Source organism: Protopterus annectens, chromosome 9.part0 (assembly GCF_019279795.1).
Source record: "Protopterus annectens isolate FY-2018-M chromosome 9.part0, PAN1.0, whole genome shotgun sequence".
Classification (NCBI taxonomy): Eukaryota; Metazoa; Chordata; order Ceratodontiformes; family Protopteridae; genus Protopterus; species Protopterus annectens.
The window spans coordinates 1,410,480,669-1,410,502,827 of record NC_056743.1 but is presented as its reverse complement, the minus strand read 5'-3'; the positions used below and the strand labels follow the sequence as shown (position 1 = coordinate 1,410,502,827).

At 42.7% G+C, this 22,159-nt stretch overlaps 1 protein-coding gene across 4 annotated transcripts in view; it reads left to right on the top strand.

The window, feature by feature from the left end:
• KANSL3 (KAT8 regulatory NSL complex subunit 3) overlaps positions 1–22,159 on the top strand; it is a 2,067,031-nt gene that overhangs the window by 1,471,458 nt on the left and 573,414 nt on the right. For all 4 annotated transcript variants that reach the window (XM_044084373.1, XM_044084371.1, XM_044084372.1 and 1 more), the window contains exon 16: positions 4,322–4,406. In XM_044084373.1, coding sequence (XP_043940308.1) covers positions 4,322–4,406 — 85 coding nt within the window. The remainder of the gene's footprint in view (positions 1–4,321; positions 4,407–22,159) is intronic.

The window sequence follows — 22,159 nt, the reverse complement described above, 5'->3', positions numbered from 1 at the left end:
TCATGGACCCACATGAATGGAAAATGGAACCAAAAATATTCAACCTCTTGAGGAACAAATGGGGGCCTCCAGAGGTAGACCTGTTTGCCTCCCCTCAGAACTACCAGTTGGACAAATTCTGCACAAGGACTCCCACAATCAAGCTTGGAAAGTGGATGCCCTGTCCTTTACCTGGGAAAGTCTCTCGATTTAAGACTTCCCCCTCTGCCTCCCCTCTCGAAGGTTCTGCTAAAGATCAAACAGGACATGCCAAGGACAATACTGATTGCACCAGACTGGCCTCACCAGCACTGGTACCCCCTCTTGCGCAGTATGGTACTGCTGGAGCCATGGCATCTACCTCAGACACCTTCCCTGCTCTCCCAGCAGGCAGGCTAGATTCTGCACCCTCAGCTTCAAACCCTGAACCTTGCAACCTGGCTAATTCCTTCAGCTCTCCAATAGCATCCCTCAGTAAGCAGGTGATAGATGTCATTCTGGAAGCAAGGAGGCCTAGTACTAGAAACTCCTATGCTGAAAAGTGGAAAATATACTTTTCCTGGAGCCAGACTCAGGGGATGGGCACAACGGTGCCCAGCTTACCTCATATTCTTCAGTACTTAACAGAAATGCTCCACAAGGGCCTATCCTTCTTGTCAAATATAATTCATGCCTCTGCCATTTCAGCACATTTTATTACTGAACCTCCCCTCTTCTCTCACCCCCTGCTAAAGCAATTCCTCAGAGGGGCTAAATATTTAAGACCCCCCCCCCCCCAGGCGAGCCCCTACTCCAGCCTGGGACCGTAACTTTGTATTGGAAAAGCTCACTCTCCCTCCATTTGAACCAGCTGCAACTGCTGAGTTGAAATTCCTTTCTTGGAAAACAGCCTTCCTTCTAGCCATCACTTCAGCAAGAAGAGTGTCTGAATTACAGGCCCTCATGGCAGTGGAGCCCTTCACTATATTCCATGCAGACGGGGTTTCCCTCAGGACCAATCCTTCCTTTATGCCCAAGGTGGTGTCTAGTGTGGCCCTAGGTCAGTCCATTCATTTGCCTACTTTTTTCCCTAATCCACAAAACAAAGGAGAACTGAATACTGCACTCCTTGGATGTGCACAGACAACTTAGATTTTATTTGGACAGGACTAAGCCTCTCAGAAAATCTGAACAGCTGCTAGCTGGCATTACTGCAAGCGCAGAGGGGGAAGGCCATTTCAAAGCAAACCATTTCTAAATGGATAGCCCATTGCATTCATTTCTGCTATATGCACCATAGAAAACATACCCCACAGGGGATAAGATCACATTCCACCAGGGCTGCATCTACCTCTACAGCCTTTCTCAGAGGAGTCCCTACCAGGGACATCCTAGAAGCTGCTACCTGCAGCTCTGTACATACCTTCACCAAGCATTACCACATGTCCATTTATTTCTAAATCCAGAGCTAGTTTTTTCACTGCAGTCTTGCCGGGCTTAATAGCTGGCCCTAATGCTCTTTAACTTCCTCCTCCCTTCCTTAGCTTTGAGAATCAACCTAAATGTAATGACTGCAACAGTGAAACATGAAGAACATAGTACAGTTGTGTACACTTACCATAAATGTAGATGTTCGAGTGTATTCAGTGTTGCAGTCCTGGTTACCCTCCCTCCAACCCCCATGACTTCTCTTGGTCTACCTTTGCTTCTTATTTTAAGCTTTCTGGTGTATTTGCTTTTTGATGGAAGTGTAACATATCATATAATTGCTTCCCATTGTCGGGGCACCTGACATCTGGGGCAAGAAAAACTGATGTAATGGCATCGGCTGCATGTTTTATACCCCTGACGTCATGGAAGAAGAGACAGCATCCATCGCAGGAATACAAGACTTTGATATTCAGACCGGCTGAGGGCTACCTGCAAGCAGATAACCCAAATGTAATGATTGCAACAGTGAATACACTCGAACATCTACATTTATGGTAAGTGTACACAACTGTACTTTCTGCAGGCGTTAGTTGCTCCTCCCTTTGAACCTGCAGCATCAGTAGATTTGAAGTTCTTATCCTGGAAGACAGCTTTCCTAGTGGCTATTACTTCGGCTAGGAGAGTTTCTGAGTTTCACGCTTTGTCTGCCGTGCCTCCTTACTTGATCTTTCATAAAGACAGGGTCTCGCTGTGCACGAACCCTTCCTTCTTACTGAAAATTGCTTCTGAATCAAACATTAATCAGACGATTAACCTACCTGTTTTCGTTCCAAATTTTCAGAACAAGGGTGAATATAAACTGCATTTGCTAGATGTTCATAAACAGCTTTGTTTCTATTTACACAGAACTAAACCCTTTCGTAAGTCTGACGAGTTATTCCTGTCCTTTTCTAGACCCTTTCTGGGCAAAGCCATATCCAAGGTCTCCTTAGCTAGATGGATTACACAATGTATATTGCAAATCTATAAGGACAAAAGTCTGTCCCCGCCTGGTCCTGTTAAAGCTCATTCTACCATAGGTTCATAGGTAGGTACTAGGCTATCGGCCCTGGGGCCTATACAAGCCCAGCCAAAAAGGTATCCTGGCTTTTGCCACCCAAGAAAATTATTTTCCTGTGCCACTGTTGAGCAGTGCCACAAAGGTGATCCCCGTGGTGAATTTCCTATTTCCCATCCAATCATCAGCCCTCTCTACCAGATCTATGGCGACTTCTGCTGCTTTTTGGTCTAGAGTTTCACTGGATGATATATGTTCGGCAGCGACCTTGGCAAGGTCACATACATTCATTTCATTCATTCATTATAAGTTGGATTTGATCTCTAGAGGGAGAGCATCCTTCGGCTCTGCGGTGCTCAGGAATATCCTTCCTTGTGGTCCTCCCAGGAGTTTTGGTAGCTGGGGACTCTGTCCCACAGGTTGCAGATAAATTAAGTATAACTACTCAGATGGAACGTTATGGTGGTACATAACTTCTTTTTTTGGCGAACATCTGTATGTCGCACTGGGCTGCTGATAAAGGTTTGATCTCTTTTCTTGTGTTTTTTTTTTTTTTTTTTTTTTTTTCAGATTATTTGTAGTTCTTGTCAGGAGCAAATTTGCTCTGTTCTTGTGTTCAGTTTTTGATAGACTGGAGGCGAGGTCTGCAAGTCAGTCAAATTCCACTTATGCGTTCTCCATGTGTTTAATTCACACCATCCCCAGCTCCTGCATGCATTCTAATTTTCTTTGGGTGGGATTAAGGTGAAGACTTCTGAAACTGTAATTTATCGTTTTTGGCATATGAGATAGTTTTTATGGTAGCCGTCTTGTAGGCTCTACAATATTGCAAACCTTCAGGCCTTGTGCTGTGAATAACTTTTTGTAGTAATTCATAAAAATAAGCATTCTCTCAGAATTCATTCTTATTATTTCATGAAGTAAGTTTTCTTTTAATTTTTTTTTAATCAACCTGTTCACATCACTGGAAAATACAAAGATAAGTATAGTTGTGGAGATGCATTGCTTATTAGGCTGGTCATCAGAAATGCAGTCAGGTAATACCTTCAGTGTACCTTACCTTTCCACACACCAATAAAAATGTCTTAGTTGCTAAAGGAAAGCTTGTCAAGAAGCAAGTTATTTGTATATAATTTACTTCTCTGTGTTAAGTATTGCAGTCTGGGTGGAAGCAGCTTACAGGCTCTTGTGAAATCAAATTCTACATTAATAGTTGCTGCATTAGCTGCTTGCATTTGAGGAGTCACAGTTAAACTACTCAGATTACTGCTGACACTTTAGATCTCCATCTCTAGGCCAGGGCATGTTTTGGACTGCAAGTCCTCTGAGGTATTTTGCCAACCACTGTCCATGTCCCATTTAATTAAACAGCATGGTGTGTTTCCTTTGTAAGGCTACCTTTTGACAGAAGCACAAAGAGGATAGTTTAGTTGCTTGCAAAAACTTTAAAGTCAGGTCCTTGACGGCATATCATTCAGCAGGACAGAGATCCTGCCAACCCGTGATGTTGATTTCTTCTGCTTTTGTAGTTTAGGACCTTATTTTGGAGGTTGTCTTCTCTCTGCAGTTTTGGTGGGGAATTAGGTTGGGGAGGGGATTGGACTCACCCTTGTTTTTATTGATGATCCTTTGAGAGTGATGACTTGACTGTGAAGATGACACAAAATAAGAGGTAGACTGGTATGAATGGCTGACATTTCTTTAATGGCCCATTTTTGTTGTTAAAGAGTTTTTATAAAAGAATGCTTCATAATGCCCTTAAATGTCTGGTATTAATTTTAAGATGGGTAAAATGTTATCATCCTGTCATCATTCACAGATATAACTGGAGCGCATCCCGATGAGGACTGTTTTTTTCTCTTTTTGTACATTTAGGTACTGGAGGTAAACCAGTGACTGTTACAGTGGGTCATCCTTTGCCTGGTTCCAAGGAAAGGACAGCAGTGCTACCAGCACAGAGGTACTGATCTTGATTTTTGTGTGTAAACTGACTAAAGTGAAGTATATGTTGTCTGTCTCTTTTTTTAATTTCTCCAAGTCTTTTGAGCTTCTTGTACCTTGACAGGAATGGACCCCATTCCTAAGTCAAAGTATGATTAAAGTTAATGAAATTAGTATTTGTTTCAGTCTTTGATGTTAGCCAGAAGTGCTCTTCGCAGCACCTGCAGTGTGCCCAGTAATGACTCCTCCTGTAATTTGTATGGAGTTACATGTATCGGTAACTTGTCTAAGTTTGATTGTAAATTCTTTGCTTATGTTGCAAGTGATGGTTTAATAAAGATGTTTCTTGTTGAAAAAAAAAGGGGCAGAAATTGAATAATTAATGTAATGTTGCTTAGGCTGTATGATATATGGCAATATATGTGAAGTATAATGGTTGTTAATGTTCATTTGTTAATACAGTTTTGATTACTTTTTTATCAATGTAAATTTGCCTATGTCACAAGTGATAATTCAATAAAGGTGTTTAAAAAATACAACAAACAAAGTTGTCCACACAACTACATAAACTAACTGCTTAAAAACATTGAATATGTTTGTTAAAATTATATGAATTGTGAAAACCATAAGAGAACTTTTATGGATTATAAAACTAAATTCTAGTACACCACCAGGTATCAATGAGTGTATTCCTTTGGCTCTTTTGTTAAAAAAGAGAGCTCTTTGATGTAACATAGCATTTTTATGGTTTTCACAATTCATATATTTTTAACAAACATGTTCAGTGTTTTTAAGCAGTTAGTTTATGTAGTGGTGCGGACAACTTTTATTGTATTTGTAACCCATCAATTATTCAGTTAATTAATCAGAGTATAAATGGTATCCATTATACAAGAGGTGCTTATGGGTAGAATAATTTAGTTCTGAAGAAGTCTGTATTTTTGATGAGTGAGATGAAAGTGCTTAACTTTATATGTGGTTGGAATAAAGTGTGTTCATAAGTACCTTGGTCATTTATTTTCTGTGGAGGTATGGAGCTGATGGTGTGGATCCATTGAATTGCTTATTTGAACTGGTTTTGGTCGATTTTACTGGCAATTTTACCTGCGTAGTTTTGTTTCATAAGTCCTTGTATTTTGGCTAAGGGACGTGTTCAGCACCAGCACCAATTCTTGCTGCTCACATTGTCTAAATCGTTTGCTGATATTTTGTCTTCAGATAACCCTTACATTTATGTTGCAAAAATTTACTATAGGTGATGGTGTTTTAGCAGGGACAAATGCAGCATTACGGACATAAAACTTTCTTCTCACTTTTAACCATCAGACAGAGCTGGAAAAGAAGTTGGTCTGATGAATGATCATCATTCTTAGGAACTTTTGGGAAGATGGTCAGTGTAAGGATACCAGCTTAATACATGTTGATGTTCATCGTGTTTCACTGCTGCAGTCATTACACTTGGGTTATCCTGCCGTCAGGCGGGCCCGCAGTCAGCCTGAGTTCCAAAGTCTTGGTCCGGCGTTGGCTGCTGTCGCCTCTTCCCTGACGTCAGTGTGCCAGGGGTATATAAGAAGCAGCCGACACCATTTTCTTCAGTCTTTCTTGCCGTGCGGTGCCTGAAACAAAAGCAGTTCTCAAGTGCCGGTCGGCCGACTCCTGAGATTTCAAATTCGATTTCAGAACCGAAGTCTTCAATAAAGCTAAGTACCCCGTTGGGGAAACTTTTTCTTGCCTCAGACCGATGTCAGTAAAAGTTAATAATTGTATTTCTTGTGGGAAGCAAATACCTCATAAGGATTTTCATTCTTACTGTATTCTATGCCTAGGCCCAGATCACGGCGTCACTAGTTGTCGGTTTTGTGCTAGATTTAACAAACGCACTATAAAATGTTGGTTTGATTTTGCTTGCCATTACTTTGGGCGAAGGTTTAATTATACAATGCCGTCGGAACAACCGACGACTGTAATGCACAAAAAACACAAAGATAAAGATAAGGAAAGTTATCCAAGGCCCAAAACTGATGATGAAACCTCTTCTAGGCCAGTCGCCGGTTCGCCGGTTTTCAGTGAGGCGCTTTCGCAGCCCCTGACACCCGCTACCTCAGAACCACAAGCCGTGACCAACTTCCACGTGGAGGTGCCTAGGCCTCTGGATACTCAAGGTGCTGGGCCAACGGAGCTTAACCCTTCAGATGGGTCCAGAGCCGCTGAGTAGGCATCGGCTTCTGAGGGTGTTTTCAGGCCTACTCAACTTACCATTGCAACTACAGCCAAGACTAAGCCTTCATTAAAGACAAAGAAGCAAGTACAGCATTCACCTGGACAGGCTTCCATGCCTAAAAAAACAGATGCTCAAGATGGCCGAAGACTTGGTAACTTTGATCAGGGATTCCCATCCCCCTCCTGATAAAAGGCCTAGGCAGGATGCAGATTAAGATTTCTCTGACCAGGTTTCAGTATATTCTGATTCCTCTTCAGACCAGGGATATTCTTTACTCCCCTATGAGGATTGTTATGCTGAAGAATCAAATCCTTCAGCATCTCCTCCTGAGGATTACTCTTTTGGGGAAACTTTACATACTATGAGGGAGCATTTCCATTGGGAGGGCCAGGATTACTCTGAATCCAGGAAAAGGCTCAGAGACTTTCTTTTACTGCCTCAGCACAGGCCCCTTGCTATTCCGCCAGTGTTGGACATTATGGATGATGTGTTCTCTGAATCTAGTTTAAATCCTGATTCTTTATCCCCAGCTCCTGTCAAGCCAGGCAGGTACTATAGAGTCCCTGACTCTCACAAATTTCTTTATAGAAACCCTGTTGCTGACCCAGAAACTATTTCCCAGGGTCCCAAAGGGGTTAAGGCTTCCACAGCTAAGAATCCAGTTCCCTCGGATAGGGGACTCTAGAGCATTAGACAGATGGGGAAAGAAAGTTTACACCTCTGCAACTTTAGCAGTGAGGACTCTAAATTGCCAGTTTCACGTGCTTAAATATCAACAATACTTACTTTCTCATTTAAAACAGAAAATGAGTACAAATGCAGAACAACTGACTATAAGGAAATGCAGGATTTATTGCATGCAGCTGAACAAGTGGGAAAGCATACTTTGCAATGTGGTTTTGATTCATTAGAAGCTTCTTGTAAAGTAGCAGTTACAGGATCTGTGATTTGAAGACATGCTTGGTTAAAAGAACAAAGTTTATCAGATCATGTTAAGGCAAAATTATTAGATGCTCCTTTGCAGCAAGATAATTTATTTGGTATTAAGGCAGAAGAGGTATTAAAGAAAATGGAGGATAAGGCAAAATCTATGCAAACAGTGAAGGATTTCTTACAGGTACAACCACCACGATTTAGCAGAAATTGGCCTACAAAAAATTGGTCCTTTCCAGTGTCAGACAGATAGATGCCCAAGAGGCAGATTTCAGCCACAAGGATCTTACAGACCACGACAGTGGGGTGCTTCAAACCCAAAAGGAGGTGAGGACAAGTCACAACCTTACAGGAAACAGTCCCAATGACTTCCCCCTTCCAATGCCAAACTCTTCCCTTTTGGCAGCTCCCTTAGGGGGGAAACTAGCACTTTTTTCTCAAAACTGGCAAGCAATCACCCAAGACAAATGGGTGCTGAATATTGTGTCTCAAGGTTACAGGTTCCACTTTCACACTTTTCCAAGGCTACAGGGAATGCCAGACCTGCCACAAAAGCAATGGGCAGAGGCACAAAAACAAATTACAGCTCTCATGGACCTGAGAGCCATTCAAAAAGTACCACAGCAGGAAAAAAGACAAGGATTTTACTCAAGACTCTTCCTGGTACCCCGAAAGGACAAAGCCTGGAGACCCATTCTGGACCTTTCCACTCTAAATACTTACCTGGATGTTCCGAAATTCAAAATGCTGACACTACAACAGCTCCTTCCCATGTTGGGCAAGAAAGCTTGGCTTGTTACTTTGGACCTCAAAGAGGCATACCTGCATGTCCCTAACAGACAAAATTGCAGAAGATACCACAGATTCATAGCTGGTTCAATGCACTACCAATTCTCTGCACTGCCCTTTGGCTTATCTACTGTGCCCAGGGTCTTTATCAAGTGCCTGGCACCAGTAATTGCATTTTGCAGACAAAAAGGAATTCAAATATATTCTTAACTGGACGACTGCCTGATTCAAGCAGAGAGCAAGGACATACTTCTACAGCATCTGGCGTTCGTAAAAAGATTGTTAAGTTGCCTAGGGTACACAGTAAACGAAAAGAAATCAAAACTAGTGCCCTCACAAGAGATAATATTCCTGGGTGCCAGCTTAAATACAACGGCCCAGATGGCTTATCTCACGCCAGACAAACAAGGACAACTGACTCAGTATTTTCAATTGATGGCAACAAAGTCCCAACTCCCTGCAAGAAAATTCTGCAGGCCTTGGGATTCATGGCATCCTGCAAACTACTAATTCCATATGCAAGACTGCATATGAGGAAATTACAATGGTACCTAAAAAGTATTTGGTCTCAACATTCTCACAGCTTAGAGACAGTAATACCACTAATTCCCTGCCTACAACAGGAGTTTCGATGGTGGGCACAGGCATGTCACCTCAACAAGGGTCAGCCTTTCACTCTTCCCACAGCCAGGCAGACTTTAGCAACAGACGCCACGGATTACGCCTGGGGAGCACACATGGCAGGAAAATGTATTCAGGGCAAATGGACCACAGACCAAATGCATCTTCACATCAATCAAATAGAGATGTTGACTGTACAAAATGCCCTTACAGCTTTCAAGGATCTTCTGCATCCAGGACAATTACTATTAAGACAGACAACACCACTGTAATGTGGTACATAAACAAACAGGGGGGCACTCATTCTTACCCCCTATGCAGAAAAGCCATGACCTTGTGGAACACAGCTCTAACCTATCAAGTTCATCTGCAAGCACAATTCCTGCCAGGAAAGAAAAGCACTCTGGCAGACGACTTAAGCAGAAACATCATGGATCCTCACGAGTGGAAATTAAATCCACAAGTCTTCAGCATGATAATGCAAAAATGGGGATGCCCGGATATAGATCTTTTTGCCTCACCACTGAATTACCAACTACAAAAATTCTGCACAAGGACTTATCACACACAAGCTTGGAAAGTGGATGCTCTTTCATTCAGCTGGAAAAGCCTAAATGTTTATGCCTTCACACATCTGCCTTTCCTTACAAAGGTACTCCTAAAAGCCAGACAAGAAAAAACACAGATGATTCTTATTGCTCCAGACTGGCCACGCCAGCATTGGTACCCTATCTTAAAGAACCTAGCTCAAGGCCCACCTTGGATTTTGCCTCAAATTCCACACCTTCTGACTCAGCAAAACAATCAGATACTGCACAGTCAGCTCAAAACCTTAAACCTGGCTGCATGGCAGAATAGATTCATTAGCCAAACAGACAACTTCTCTCTCTAAAGCTGTTATGGATGTCATTTTGGAGGCCAGGAGGCCTAGCACCAGGAAATCTTATTCAGAAAAGTGGAAGAGATTCTGTGCCTGGAACCAGGCTCAAAACGTTGATCCTCTGGTCCCCAACATTCCTCAGATACTACAATACTTGACTGAGATGCTGGACAAAGGACTATCCTTCTCATCCATTAAGATTCACGCCTCTGCCATCTCGGCTCATTACAACACAGATCCTCATATTTTCTCTCACCCATTGCTAAAGCAGTACCTCAGAGGGGCTAAAAACATAAGACCGCCCCGGGGAGCACCAACTTGGGACCTCAATTTCGTTTTGGAAAAGCTAACTTCGCCTCCTTTTGAACCAGCCAATTCAGCAGAGTTAAAATATATATCATGGAAAACTGCTTTGCTTCTGGCAATAACCTCAGGATGAAGAGTCTCAGAACTGCAGGCACTAATGGCAGTGGAGCCTTTCATCATTTTCCACAAAGACAGGGTTTCTTTAAGAACAAACTCTACCTTTATGCTTAAGGTGGTATCCAGTGTGGCTCTTAACCAATCTATTCACTTGGCAACATTTTATCCAAATCCCCAGAATAAAGGGGAGATACTTCTACATTCCTTGAACATACACAGGCAATTGTGCTTCTACTTGGACAAAACAAAAGCTTTCAGAAAATCTGAACAATTGTTTGTATCATATGCTGCAGGATCACAGAGAAAGGCTATTTCAAAGCAGACCATCTCAAAGTGGATAGGACACTGTATCCGGTTCTGCTACACACAACATGGGAAACCTGTGCCTAGTAATATTAGATCACATTCCACCAGGGCAACTGCCACTTCTACTGCCTGCCTTAGAGGAGTACCTACCAAAGTATTTTGGAAGCTGCAACTTGGAGTTCAGTGCACACCTTTACCAAACATTACCATTTGCCTCTTTATTCTAGATCCAGAGCTGGCTTTGCCACTGCAGTGCTGCAGGGTCTCATAGCCACACCAAATCCTCTATAGAGCCAGCTACCCAAACTCAGCTTTGGGATTCTACCCAAGTGTAATGACTGCAGCAGTGAAACACAATGAACATAGTACAGTTTTGTACCTACCATAAATGTAGATGTTCGAGTGTCTTCACTGCTGCAGTCCAGGTTACCCACCCGCCAGCCCCTCTTTCTTATCTGGGACTTACCTATACAACCTATGTGGTGTATTTGCTGGTTACTGAAGGTTTTATTTTTACCTTTTTTGTATGTCTTATTAGCAATATGTATTGCCTACCATTTTTGGGGGCACCTGACATCTGGGTCAAGAAAAACTGAAGAAAATGGCATCGGCTGCTTCTTATATACCCCTGGCGCACTGACGTCAGGGAAGAGGTGACAGCAGCCGACGCCGGGCCAAGACTTTGGAACTCAGGCCGACTGCTGGCCCGCCTGATGGCAGGATAACCCAAGTGTAATGACTGCAGCAGTGAAGACACTCGAACATCTACATTTATGGTAGGTACAAAACTGTACTTTATAAAATGTGATGTCTGGAATCCAGGCTTTAAAGCACTATGGCTAGCATATTTTATGCAGTGTCTTTACCATTTTGTCAACCACCTCTCACTTGTGCCAGATTGCTTTCAGAACAACTCTTCCATTTATTTAACAGGTAGTGTAATTGTAAAACCTGGAACTTTCAAATTACAGCTGTGATTTTTTTTCATTTTGTTGTATCTTCAGTAATGTGGATACATATCAGTGAATGACACTCATTTAGACTTAATTGTTAAACATGCATCTTAAAACACGGTTTGCAGAATCTCCAAATAAAGCATATTTTTTTGTTACTTTAAATATATATGTAAATTCAAATTTGTTTGATTGTCTATAAGCTAAGTACTATTAGACAAAAAACAAAACCTGGAAAAGAAGCAGCACCCAAGGATGTCAGTCCAGAAAACTTTTTATTCCAAAAATCCAGTTTAGCACTTTCGTCTGCTTATAACCAAGACTTCATCAGAATCAACTTACAAATACTAAAACTTCAGTTTAGAAACCCCCTCTCAAACAATCACGACATACCCTAACCAATAAAAAAACAGAAATACCATAAAGTGATACTCGCCCATTAAACAAAAAAAATAAAATGTTTCAAAAACATATCAAGATAAATACAATTTCAAAAAATATTTATATTAAGCGATGTGGTAAAATAACAATAAAACTATTTTGAAGACCAAAACATCTTTTTTACAGATAAATTTGAAATATATATTATATAATATTTTATGTAACTGTGTGTTCAAATGACATAAGACCTAAGCTTTAATGCACTAGTATTAGAACAGTAAGTACTATTACGTTATAAAACATTATTAAGTACCAAGTGATAACTGTAGAATAAGACACCAATAAAGCAAATGGAAAAAAAAGTGTAGAACTGCAGACAGTAGTAACCTTAATCCCCAAATGCCAGGTCAGATAAGTACATTTTAATTGAGCTTTCAGAATCATTAAAGAATCGGAGCTGACTTCTGTCCCTCCAGGAAAAAGATTCCAGAAATAGGGCTCCTGGAAAGTAGTGATTTTATTTAGGTGTGCTGTTTATCTCAAACTGCATTTCTGAAAATGTTTTAAATAATTTTCTCAAGGTTTTATTGAGTTTTTTCTTCTACTTAAGAGTTGCTGTTGTGGAGACATCATTGGGTGAATTGTAATCTTCTGTGCGTGCTAGAAGCTTGAAAGCTGAGTGGCATACATTTTTCAAGTTAAGGGTGTAGAAGGAAATAGAACTCCCACTGAGTATAATCCATGTCACAGTTTCCTGGTATTTTAGTTAAATGCTAGGAAACTGTAGTGCAGTACAATGCACTGCTGTTGTCACTGATAGGAAGATTAGAGAAGCAGTCTGACAGGAACTCTGTTTAGGGATGTAATGACACCCATCAAATTGACGCACTGCTGATAAAGCGTCAAGGCAGGTCAAGGGATGCACTGGTGGTTAAAGGTTTTTAATATGTGTATTTTTCACCTTTCATGGAACATACGATGATTTCTTTCAAACTAAGGCACTCCATGATTGATTTAATGCCAGCCAAGCTGGTGAATTGTATAAACTGACACTCAGCATGTGATCTTTAATACTGGTGTACTAAACAATGATTTTGCATTTAGAATTTAACTTGTGCACACACCTGCAGACTTAATACACTGATTTTGAGGTTACATTACCTTAGAGTATAGAAATTACTTGTTTTTCTGCTAGGCAAGACGCCACCCTTAGTCTGTGCTGCATTGACACGAGAATTGGCATATTGTGATAGCTAGGGCAAGGAGATGCCTTCACATAGGGGTTTGGAGAGAGATGTCTTCCTGCTAAAATAAAGCTTTTTTTGCTTAAACATTTTTGTTTTTTAATATATACATAGCAGTCAGTCAGTGTTTGTATAGCACCTTAATTTTTCCTTATTAGGAAAGAGGATGCTGTGATAGTATTGGTAGAAAAGACTGAAAGGCAGCAACAAAGTTGGTATGTGGCATACAGTGTTAACTTTGCTTCATTGTTCAGAAATTGTAAACTGTCCAGTTTCTTTTAAAGGATACCACTACTCTGATTTCTTATTTTTCTTCAACCATTTTCTTTTTTTGTTTAGCTCTAATTCATTTTTCGTACTGAAATGGAAACATAATACAATTTAACTTTAGATACAGGCAATATTCATCATAGGGGTCATCTCCGTGGTGCTATTTTTTTATCCATTGTATTTGCTGTAGACAAACATCTGGCCTTCAGATTTCATTTACAGAGGTTTCAACTATGCCTGCTGCTAGCCAAGGGTGTACAAGGAGGCACATGCTTCATTACTCATTTTTTTCTTGTTTTTTTTTTTTTGCAAAGCACTAGTTGGTCATCAGTCTGCTGTCCTTTGAGTGTCTTGCAGAGAACATTTAGGTAGCTTTGCTGTTGATTTTGAGCCCCAGTTCCAAAAGACTTCCTCTCAGTGTAAGTGACTTACTCCGGTGTATTACACCAGAGTAAAGTCATTTACACTGAGCAGGTCTTTTGGAATCTGGCCCGTAGTGTAACTGTGTTTATAGATGAGACTTACACCAACAGCAAGTCTTTTTGAATTTGGTCTTTTGTCTTGGAGGAGAACACCAGATATCCTCCCTATTGAGTACTGATAGCCTACAAATGAGGTGGCTGCTTTTTTTATGTTTTTGACTTGCTGCCTTGGGGATGTGTCATTTGGCAGCAGCATGGACCAAATGTAGGAGCATTTTAAAAGGCACTGCAAAGAAGTATCAGAGTCTGAAAAGAGCAACCTTGACTTGGTGGACACGAAAGAACCCAACTCCATGACACATCCCCCTCCATCTTTTAGCATTTAAGGGTACTTTTGAGTTGGTGTCCCTAAGTCCAGGCAACCAGCTACCAGTCCCTAGGAAACTAGACAGATGCTGAAGGTACAGGAGGACGTATCTGTGTAGATATCCTGCAACTAATTTAGTGATGGTATTGCATAAGACTGCCAGAGGATCAAACTGGATCAGGTTTGATATGATCCCTGATAGTAAAGAGAGCATGATGCTGGTCTGTTTTTGCTAAGAAAGTTTATACTTCTGTCACCCTTGCATTCAGGGTAATAGTGACAGATGCATATTATAAATACTAAGGGGAGATCCTAAGGTAAATAGATGATAGATTTTCGACTTCTGAGATGAGAATCTGAAAGACAAAGTGAACAAGTTAACCCATCCACTTTTTGGATAGGCAGACATGTAGTTGCCTACAGCAGTGACCAGGACAGTTCAGAGAATACATGCCTGAATGTGATTGCAGCCACTGCTTGAAGATGCAAAAGAGCAATTCTTTGATGCTTCCAGATATAAGAATCTGCTTCACACCACATTTTCTTGAACTCTTCCAAGTGTTTAGAAGAGAAGAGCAAAGCAGTGAAGTCATCGAAACATCATTTTCACTGTCCTGATGTCCTTCATGGATGCATCTGCAGTCATAACAACTGGGTTGTCCTGTCGTCAGGCAGCCCTTCGGTCGGCCGGATTCCAAAGTCAGGGTCCGGCTTCGGCTGATGTCGCACTTCACCCGACGTCATCTCTGCTGGTCTTCGGGTATAAAGGCATCAGCCGACGCCATTTTCCCCAGTCTTTCTTGCCGCGTGGCGCCCGAAGCAGAAGCTGTTCGCAAGTGCCGGTCGGTCAGATCCAGAGATTACTACTACCGAATACTACTTCGAAGACTTCTAAAAGCTAAGTACCCCGTTGGGGACTCTTTCTTGCCTCAGCCGATGTCAGAAAAAGTCAATAACTGTTTAACTTGTGGGAAACAAATACCTCATAAAGATTTCCACTCTTACTGTTTGCCTTGTTTAGGCCCAGACCACGACGTAGCAGCTTGTTCGGCCTGTGCTTCATTCAACCGACGAACGCTTAGGCGTCGGTCGGAGTTTGCTGAACAGTTTTTCGGCTCAGATTTTGCGTACATTATGCCGTCGGATCCTCCGACCACCCAAATTGTTAAAAAACGCAAAGAAAAAGACCGACACTCGCGGTCCGTGGTTTCGGCCGAAACCATGGTTAAGCAAACCGCGAGTGTCTCGGTTTCGGCCGAAACCGAGAAAACTGATCAAAGTACAGCCGAATCAATGACTACTACTGAGGTTCCTGCTACTTTACTGGAATCGGCCTCAGAAATTTTACCTACAACAGTGACTACTAGTGACTTATCAGACACCATCCCTTTGGATGTCTCTACCCCAGCACGTGGTGCTGCTAGGCCTCCTGCAGCCATGTCTATTAAGGCCTTTGCCAGGGCTAAAGCAGCCAAATCTACTAAATCTGTGCCTGTTAAACCCCCCTCAACCAGGCCCACTTCTAGTTCACAAATGCTTACTCTGGCAGAAGATTTAATATCCTTAATTAGGGGATCTCAATCTCACCCAGACAGGGCCTCTCAGCCCCCAGAAAAGAGACCTAGAGCAGAGCCCCCCGAGCCTGTGTCCTCTGATGATTCTCATGGATGACTCAGATATTACAGACCAGCCAGAGGCTCCTTTCTCCAATTATGAAGACTCAGATGCTGAAGAATCCATTCCAGCTGCTTCTCCACCAGAAGAATTCTCCTTTGGGGAAACCTTACATGCCATGAGAGAACAATTCCAATGGCAGGAACAGGATTTCTCAGATTCCAGAAAAAGACTTAGGACTTTTCTGCACCTACCACAACACAGGCCCTTAGCTATACCTCCTGTCCTCTCTGTTGTGGACGATGCATTTAATGATGTCTGCACTGCACCTGATTCTTTACCCCCAGCCCCTGCCAAACCAGATAGATTTTACAGGGTGCCAGACACTCATCACCACCTATACAAGGCCCCACTTGCAGACCCCGAAACTATATCCCAGGGACCTAAGGCAGTAGCCTCGACCACAGCAAAAAACCCTATTCCTTCTGAAAGGGAAGCCAGGTCTTTAGACAGATGGGGCAAAAAAGTTTACACCTCTGCTACTCTCTCAGCTAGAGCTTTAAACTGTCAGTTTCACATGATACAATACCAAGAGTTTATGCTTGATCAGTTAACTAAAAAGCTATCCTCTGATGACTCTATAGATAAGAAATATGTACTAGAAATGGTAAATAACATACAACAGGTTAGTAACCATTCCTTAAAATGTGGCTATGATGCACTGGAGGCTTCATTTAGATCAGCCATGACTGGCACAGTGATAAGAAGACATGCATGGCTGAAGGAACAGGTCTTACCGGATCATGTTAAAGCTAAGTTATTAGATGCTCCTATGGATAAGGCCAGCTTGTTTGGTACACCTGCCCAGCAGGTAATGAAGAAAATGGAAGAAAAGGCAAAATCTGTACAAACGGTTAAAGATTTCTTACAGGTTCAGCCCCCAAGGTTTGGCAGGAACTGGCCTGCCAAAAATTGGTCCTTTCCTGACTCCACAAGATCCCAAAGGGGCAGGAATAGACGTTCCAGAGGCAGAAATCAATCCAGAGGGGTGCCTACAGAGGACGACAGTGGCAAGGTAATAACAGAGGCACAGACACAGCCACTACCACTACAACAGGACAATCACAGTGACTTGATTCTAACTCCGCCTACCAGGGAACAAATAGCAGCACCATTAGGCGGAAAATTAACCCTATTTTCGAAAAACTGGCACTATATCACAAAAGACAAGTGGATTTTGCAAACCATAGACCAAGGTTACCGGTTCCACTTCCACACTTTACCAGTCAAAAGAGGAATGCCAAACCTGCCTCCAAATCAAAAAACAGAAGCTCTACAGCAGATAATGCAATTAACAAAGATGAGAGCTGTGGAAAGAGTACCAATAACAGAACAAGGCAAAGGATTCTACTCCAGACTATTCCTAGTTCCAAGAAAGGAAAAAAGTTGGAGACCTATTCTCGACCTGTCCACCTTAAACACATACATCATTATCCCAAAATTCAAAATGCTGACCCTACAGCAACTTCTTCCCATGCTGGGCAAGGAGTGTTGGCTGGTAACTCTAGATCTCAAGGAGGCATACCTGCACGTCCCCATTCGACCAATTTGCAGAAGATACCTCAGATTTCTTGCAGGATCAGAGCACTATCAATTCTCAGCATTGCCCTTTGGCTTATCTACTGCGCCCAGAGTATTCACAAAATGCCTGGCATCAGTAATCGCCACTGCAGACTACAGGGAATCCAAATCTATCCATACCTGGACGACTGCCTGCTACAAGGGGACAACAAAAGCAAGCTGACAACAGATTTACAAAGGGTCATTTACTTGCTACAAGCACTGGGATACACAGTCAATTTACAAAAGTCAAGGCTGATACCATCCCAAACAAGGACATTCTTGGGCGCGGAATTGGACACAGTAAAACAAATGGCATTCCTAACTGCAGAAAAACAAAAAGAACTACCTCTTTACTTCTTGGCACTAACAAAACAGAACAAGCTAACAGCAAGAAAAGTTCTGCAGGCCTTGGGCTTCATGGCATCATGCATAATCTTGGTTCCACATGCCAGACTGCATATGAGAAAACTACAGTGGTACCTAAAGAATTTATGGTCCCAGCACAGGCACAGCCTAGAAGCAGAAATTCCACTAATCCCATGCCTAAAACAGGAGTTCCTATGGTGGGCTCAAGCATGCCAGTCAAACCCAGGCCTACCATTTCACAACTATCAAGCAAGCCAAACCATCACAACAGACCCCTCAGACCTAGGATGGGGGGCTCACATGCTGGACAAATGCGTACAAGGATTGTGGACGCAGGACCAGCTTCACCTGCACATCAACCTAAAAGAAATGCTGGCAGTAAAACTGGCAATACAAAAATTCAGACCATTTCTCAAAGAAGGCCATTTGATGATAAGGACAGACAACACCACAGTCATGTGGTACATCAACAAACAGGGAGGCACTCATTCATACCCCCTATGCAGAATGACTTTGGACCTTTGGAACCTGGCACTCAGCTACAACATCCAGTTACAGGCAATATTTGTACCGGGAAAGGAGAATACTCTAGCAGACATGTTAAGCAGAACCACCTCGGATGCTCACGAATGGATGCTACACCCGGACATCTTCAAGACCATCTCAAAGAAATGGGGAATGCCACAGATAGATCTATTCGCTTCCCCTCTCAATCACCAGCTCAAAAAATTCTGCACAAGGACATTCCATCCACTTGCATGGAAAGTGGATTCGCTCTCCTTCAGCTGGGAAGGTCTGACAGCATATGCATTCCCACCTCTTCCCTTGATACACAAGGTATTACTAAAAATCAAGGAGGAACGTCCAAGGATAATCCTGATAGCTCCGAACTGGCCAAGACAACACTGGTACCCATTACTGAGGAGCATGTCTCGGGACAAAATGTGGTCAATACCCCTGATGCCTTTGATGTTAACTCAGAACAACTACAGCATCATGCATCCAAACCTGAAAACGTTGCAACTGACTGCATGGAACATCACATGGCAGCAATTAATCCAGATCTTTCCCAAAGGGTTAAAGACATTATCCTTGAAGCCCGCAGACCTTCAACAAGAAGGAACTATGCAGGAAAATGGAAAAGGTTTGTCATTTGGAGTGCTGAAAGAGGAAAAGATGTGTCGAATATAGATATTGCCAACATTCTGGAGTACTTGGCAGAGCTTCTACATACAGGCCTGTCCTATTCCTCCATCAAGATACATGCATCAGCTATTTCAGCAGAATACAGCTTTGATCCACCTGTCTTTTCACATCCTCTACTCAGGCAGTTCCTCAGAGGGATCAAGAATGTAAAACCTCCTAGGAAGCCACCATTGCCAGCTTGGGATTTGAACTTTGTGCTAGAAAAGTTGACACTGCACCTTTTGAACCAGCAGCAACAGCAGACCTACAGCATCTATCATGGAAAACTGCTTTCCTACTGGCAATAACCTCTGCAAGGAGAGTTTCTGAGCTTCAGGCCCTAATGGCAGTACAACCCTTCCTAATCTTCCACCAAGATAGAGTGTCCATGAGGACTAATCCTACATTTATGCCTAAGGTGGTATCCAGAGTGTCTTTAAACCAGGCAATCCACCTACCTACCTTCTTCCCCAACCCACAAAACAGAGGGGAAAGAATGCTGCATACCTTGGATGTACATAGACAGCTACGCTACTACCTGGACAGAACAAAAGTAACAGAAAAACTGACCAGCTTTTTGTAGCCTATGCAACAGGAAGGGAAGGAAAAGCAATTTCCAAACAGACAATCTCCAAATGGATAGGAAATTGCATACGATTCTGTTACTCCTTCCATGGAAAACCAATTCCACAGAACATAAGGCCTCATTCTACAAGGGCAACAGCCACTACCACAGCCTTTTACGAGGAGTGGCAACCAAGGACATTATTGAGGCGGCTACTTGGACCTCCGTGCATACATTTGCCAAGCATTATAATTTACCTCTGTATTCCAGATCCCGAGCAGGGTTTGCCACTGCTGTACTGCAAGGGATCCTAACCACACCATAATCTATTCTTCCTCCTCCCCTAGTTGGCTATGGTATTCTACCCAGTTGTTATGACTGCAGATGCATCCATGAAGGACATAGTACAGTTTTGTACCTACCATAAATGTAGATGTCCGAACTGGATAGCATCTGCAGTCAGGATTACCCTCCCTCCTTCCCCTCTGTGGTACTCCTAGGATATTTACCCTCCTAATAGCTAGCCGGTGGGGGGAGTCTATTATGGTGTATTTGTTTGTATATATGTACATACCTGCTTATTTTTTGTGTTTGCCTTCTATCTTTTTGGAAACATTGGCATTTACCCAAAATTTAGCCTTCCAAAAGGGCAACTGGCATCTGGGGCAAGAAACACTGAGGAAAATGGCGTCGGCTGATGCCTTTATACCCGAAGACCAGCAGAGATGACGTCGGGTGAAGTGCGACATCAGCCGAAGCCGGACCCGGACTTTGGAATCCGGTCGACCGAAGGGCTGCCTGACGACAGGACAACCCAGTTGTTATGACTGCAGATGCTATCCAGTTCGGACATCTACATTTATGGTAGGTACAAAACTGTACTTTTCCAAGTACTGCATAAATTACACAGCAAAGCACTAAGCCTTGCATAGTGTGCAGACTAAAGCAGCGCAGCATGTACAAATGAATGCAGTTGGGGGGATGGTTTTGAGGCAGGTGATGAAGGAGGAAGTAAAGCAGTGGAGAGGGCTAGAAACACCCCTCTGACTCATGAGCCCCTGGCTAGTACTTACTGTGCCCCCAACCTACACTGCCCATGCTTTCTTTCTTCCGTCCCTCACTTCCTCAGGTAGGGCAGCAGGCTGGTGCATGTCACTGACAGCTGGTTCAAATTAATGCCCTACATGGGGGCAAGGATTATCATTTCTTAGGGTTATGTGTTAGTGTTCAGGGTTACTCCATCACACCTTTTATAGGTATGCCAACTGTCCTTTGGGAGCAGGCTTTCCTAGCCCTAGAAGTCTTGAATAATTTGATTGCATGTGTTATGCTATGGAAGAACTCCTTCCTCAAGAAGGAGGTCAGGTTTTTCTTACATACTTTTTCACATCATCCAGAAGGATTGACCCTGAAAGTCCATTCAGGACCTGTCAGAGTTGAACAGTTTCTTGAAGATCACTATGTTCCAAATGCTCACTCTTCACCCCAGCTGTATGTTACAGAAGGAAAAAACTTGGATGACCCGAGTTGGAATATTGGCTCAGATGCTGGATGAGCTTGGTGAGAGAGGATGGGAATGAGTGGCTTACATTGGCTCATCCATTCTGGGGGAGGAGAGGGAGTACAACCTGTTCAACAGACTGCTTACATGTCATCAAAGGCCTGCATGATACAAAGGGCCATTGACTTGAGAATGTGGGTTTGACAGTGCAATGCCATTGATGGTAGCCCTTATAGGCATGTACATGTGGGAACATTCACACATTAGGGGAGGACATAGCAGGCCCCTAGAATGACATGGGTGCTTCAGCCACCAGATGATGGGATTAGGGCCATATAAATGCTTCTGTAGCCTTTTCCCAGCATGATATAGGCTGCTGATATAGGAAGGCAGTGATATGTTGTTCTTCATCTGGGTTGCTATAGGACCTTGCTATGTGAGATAAGCCAGACTGACCTGAGCATTTAGAAGAGGACACTTTTCCTTACAGGAAACATGTGGAAGAAGGGGTTGCTGCCTGAGGCACAAGTATCACTTATTTCTTGAATGATCGTCCCGCCAGACTGCCGTCGCCTGTAGAAATGAATAGCTTTGAGGTTGATTGATAGTCATTGAACACAAGAGGGAAGAGTACCTAGAAAAAATGATCATTCTGTGAGCCATTCCCCAACAACTGCACCTGAAGGTGCCCTTGGTTAGGCTGGCACTGAAGGATACCGATCTGTATATATATATATGGTTGCAAGGACTTGACATAGTTCTTGATGTTTGAGATTGACAGCAGGACATTTCCAGATGTTCTTTGTGTTTCACTGTTGCAGTCATCACACTTGGGTTATCTTCCTGCAGGTAGCCGTCATTCAGCCCGAATACCAGAGACTTAGTATTTCTGCGTCGGATGCTGTGTCTCCAGGACTGATGTCAGGTCGTCAGGGGTATAAAAACAGGCAGCGACGCCATTGCATCAGTCTTTCTTGCTGAGGATTCCGAAGCAGAATCATTTTGCAAGTGCCGGTCGGTCGCTAACTGAATTTTCATTTACGAATTGAATAATCCCGAAGTTTTCTAAAGCTAAGTACCCCATTGGGGATCCATTTTTTTGCTCTAA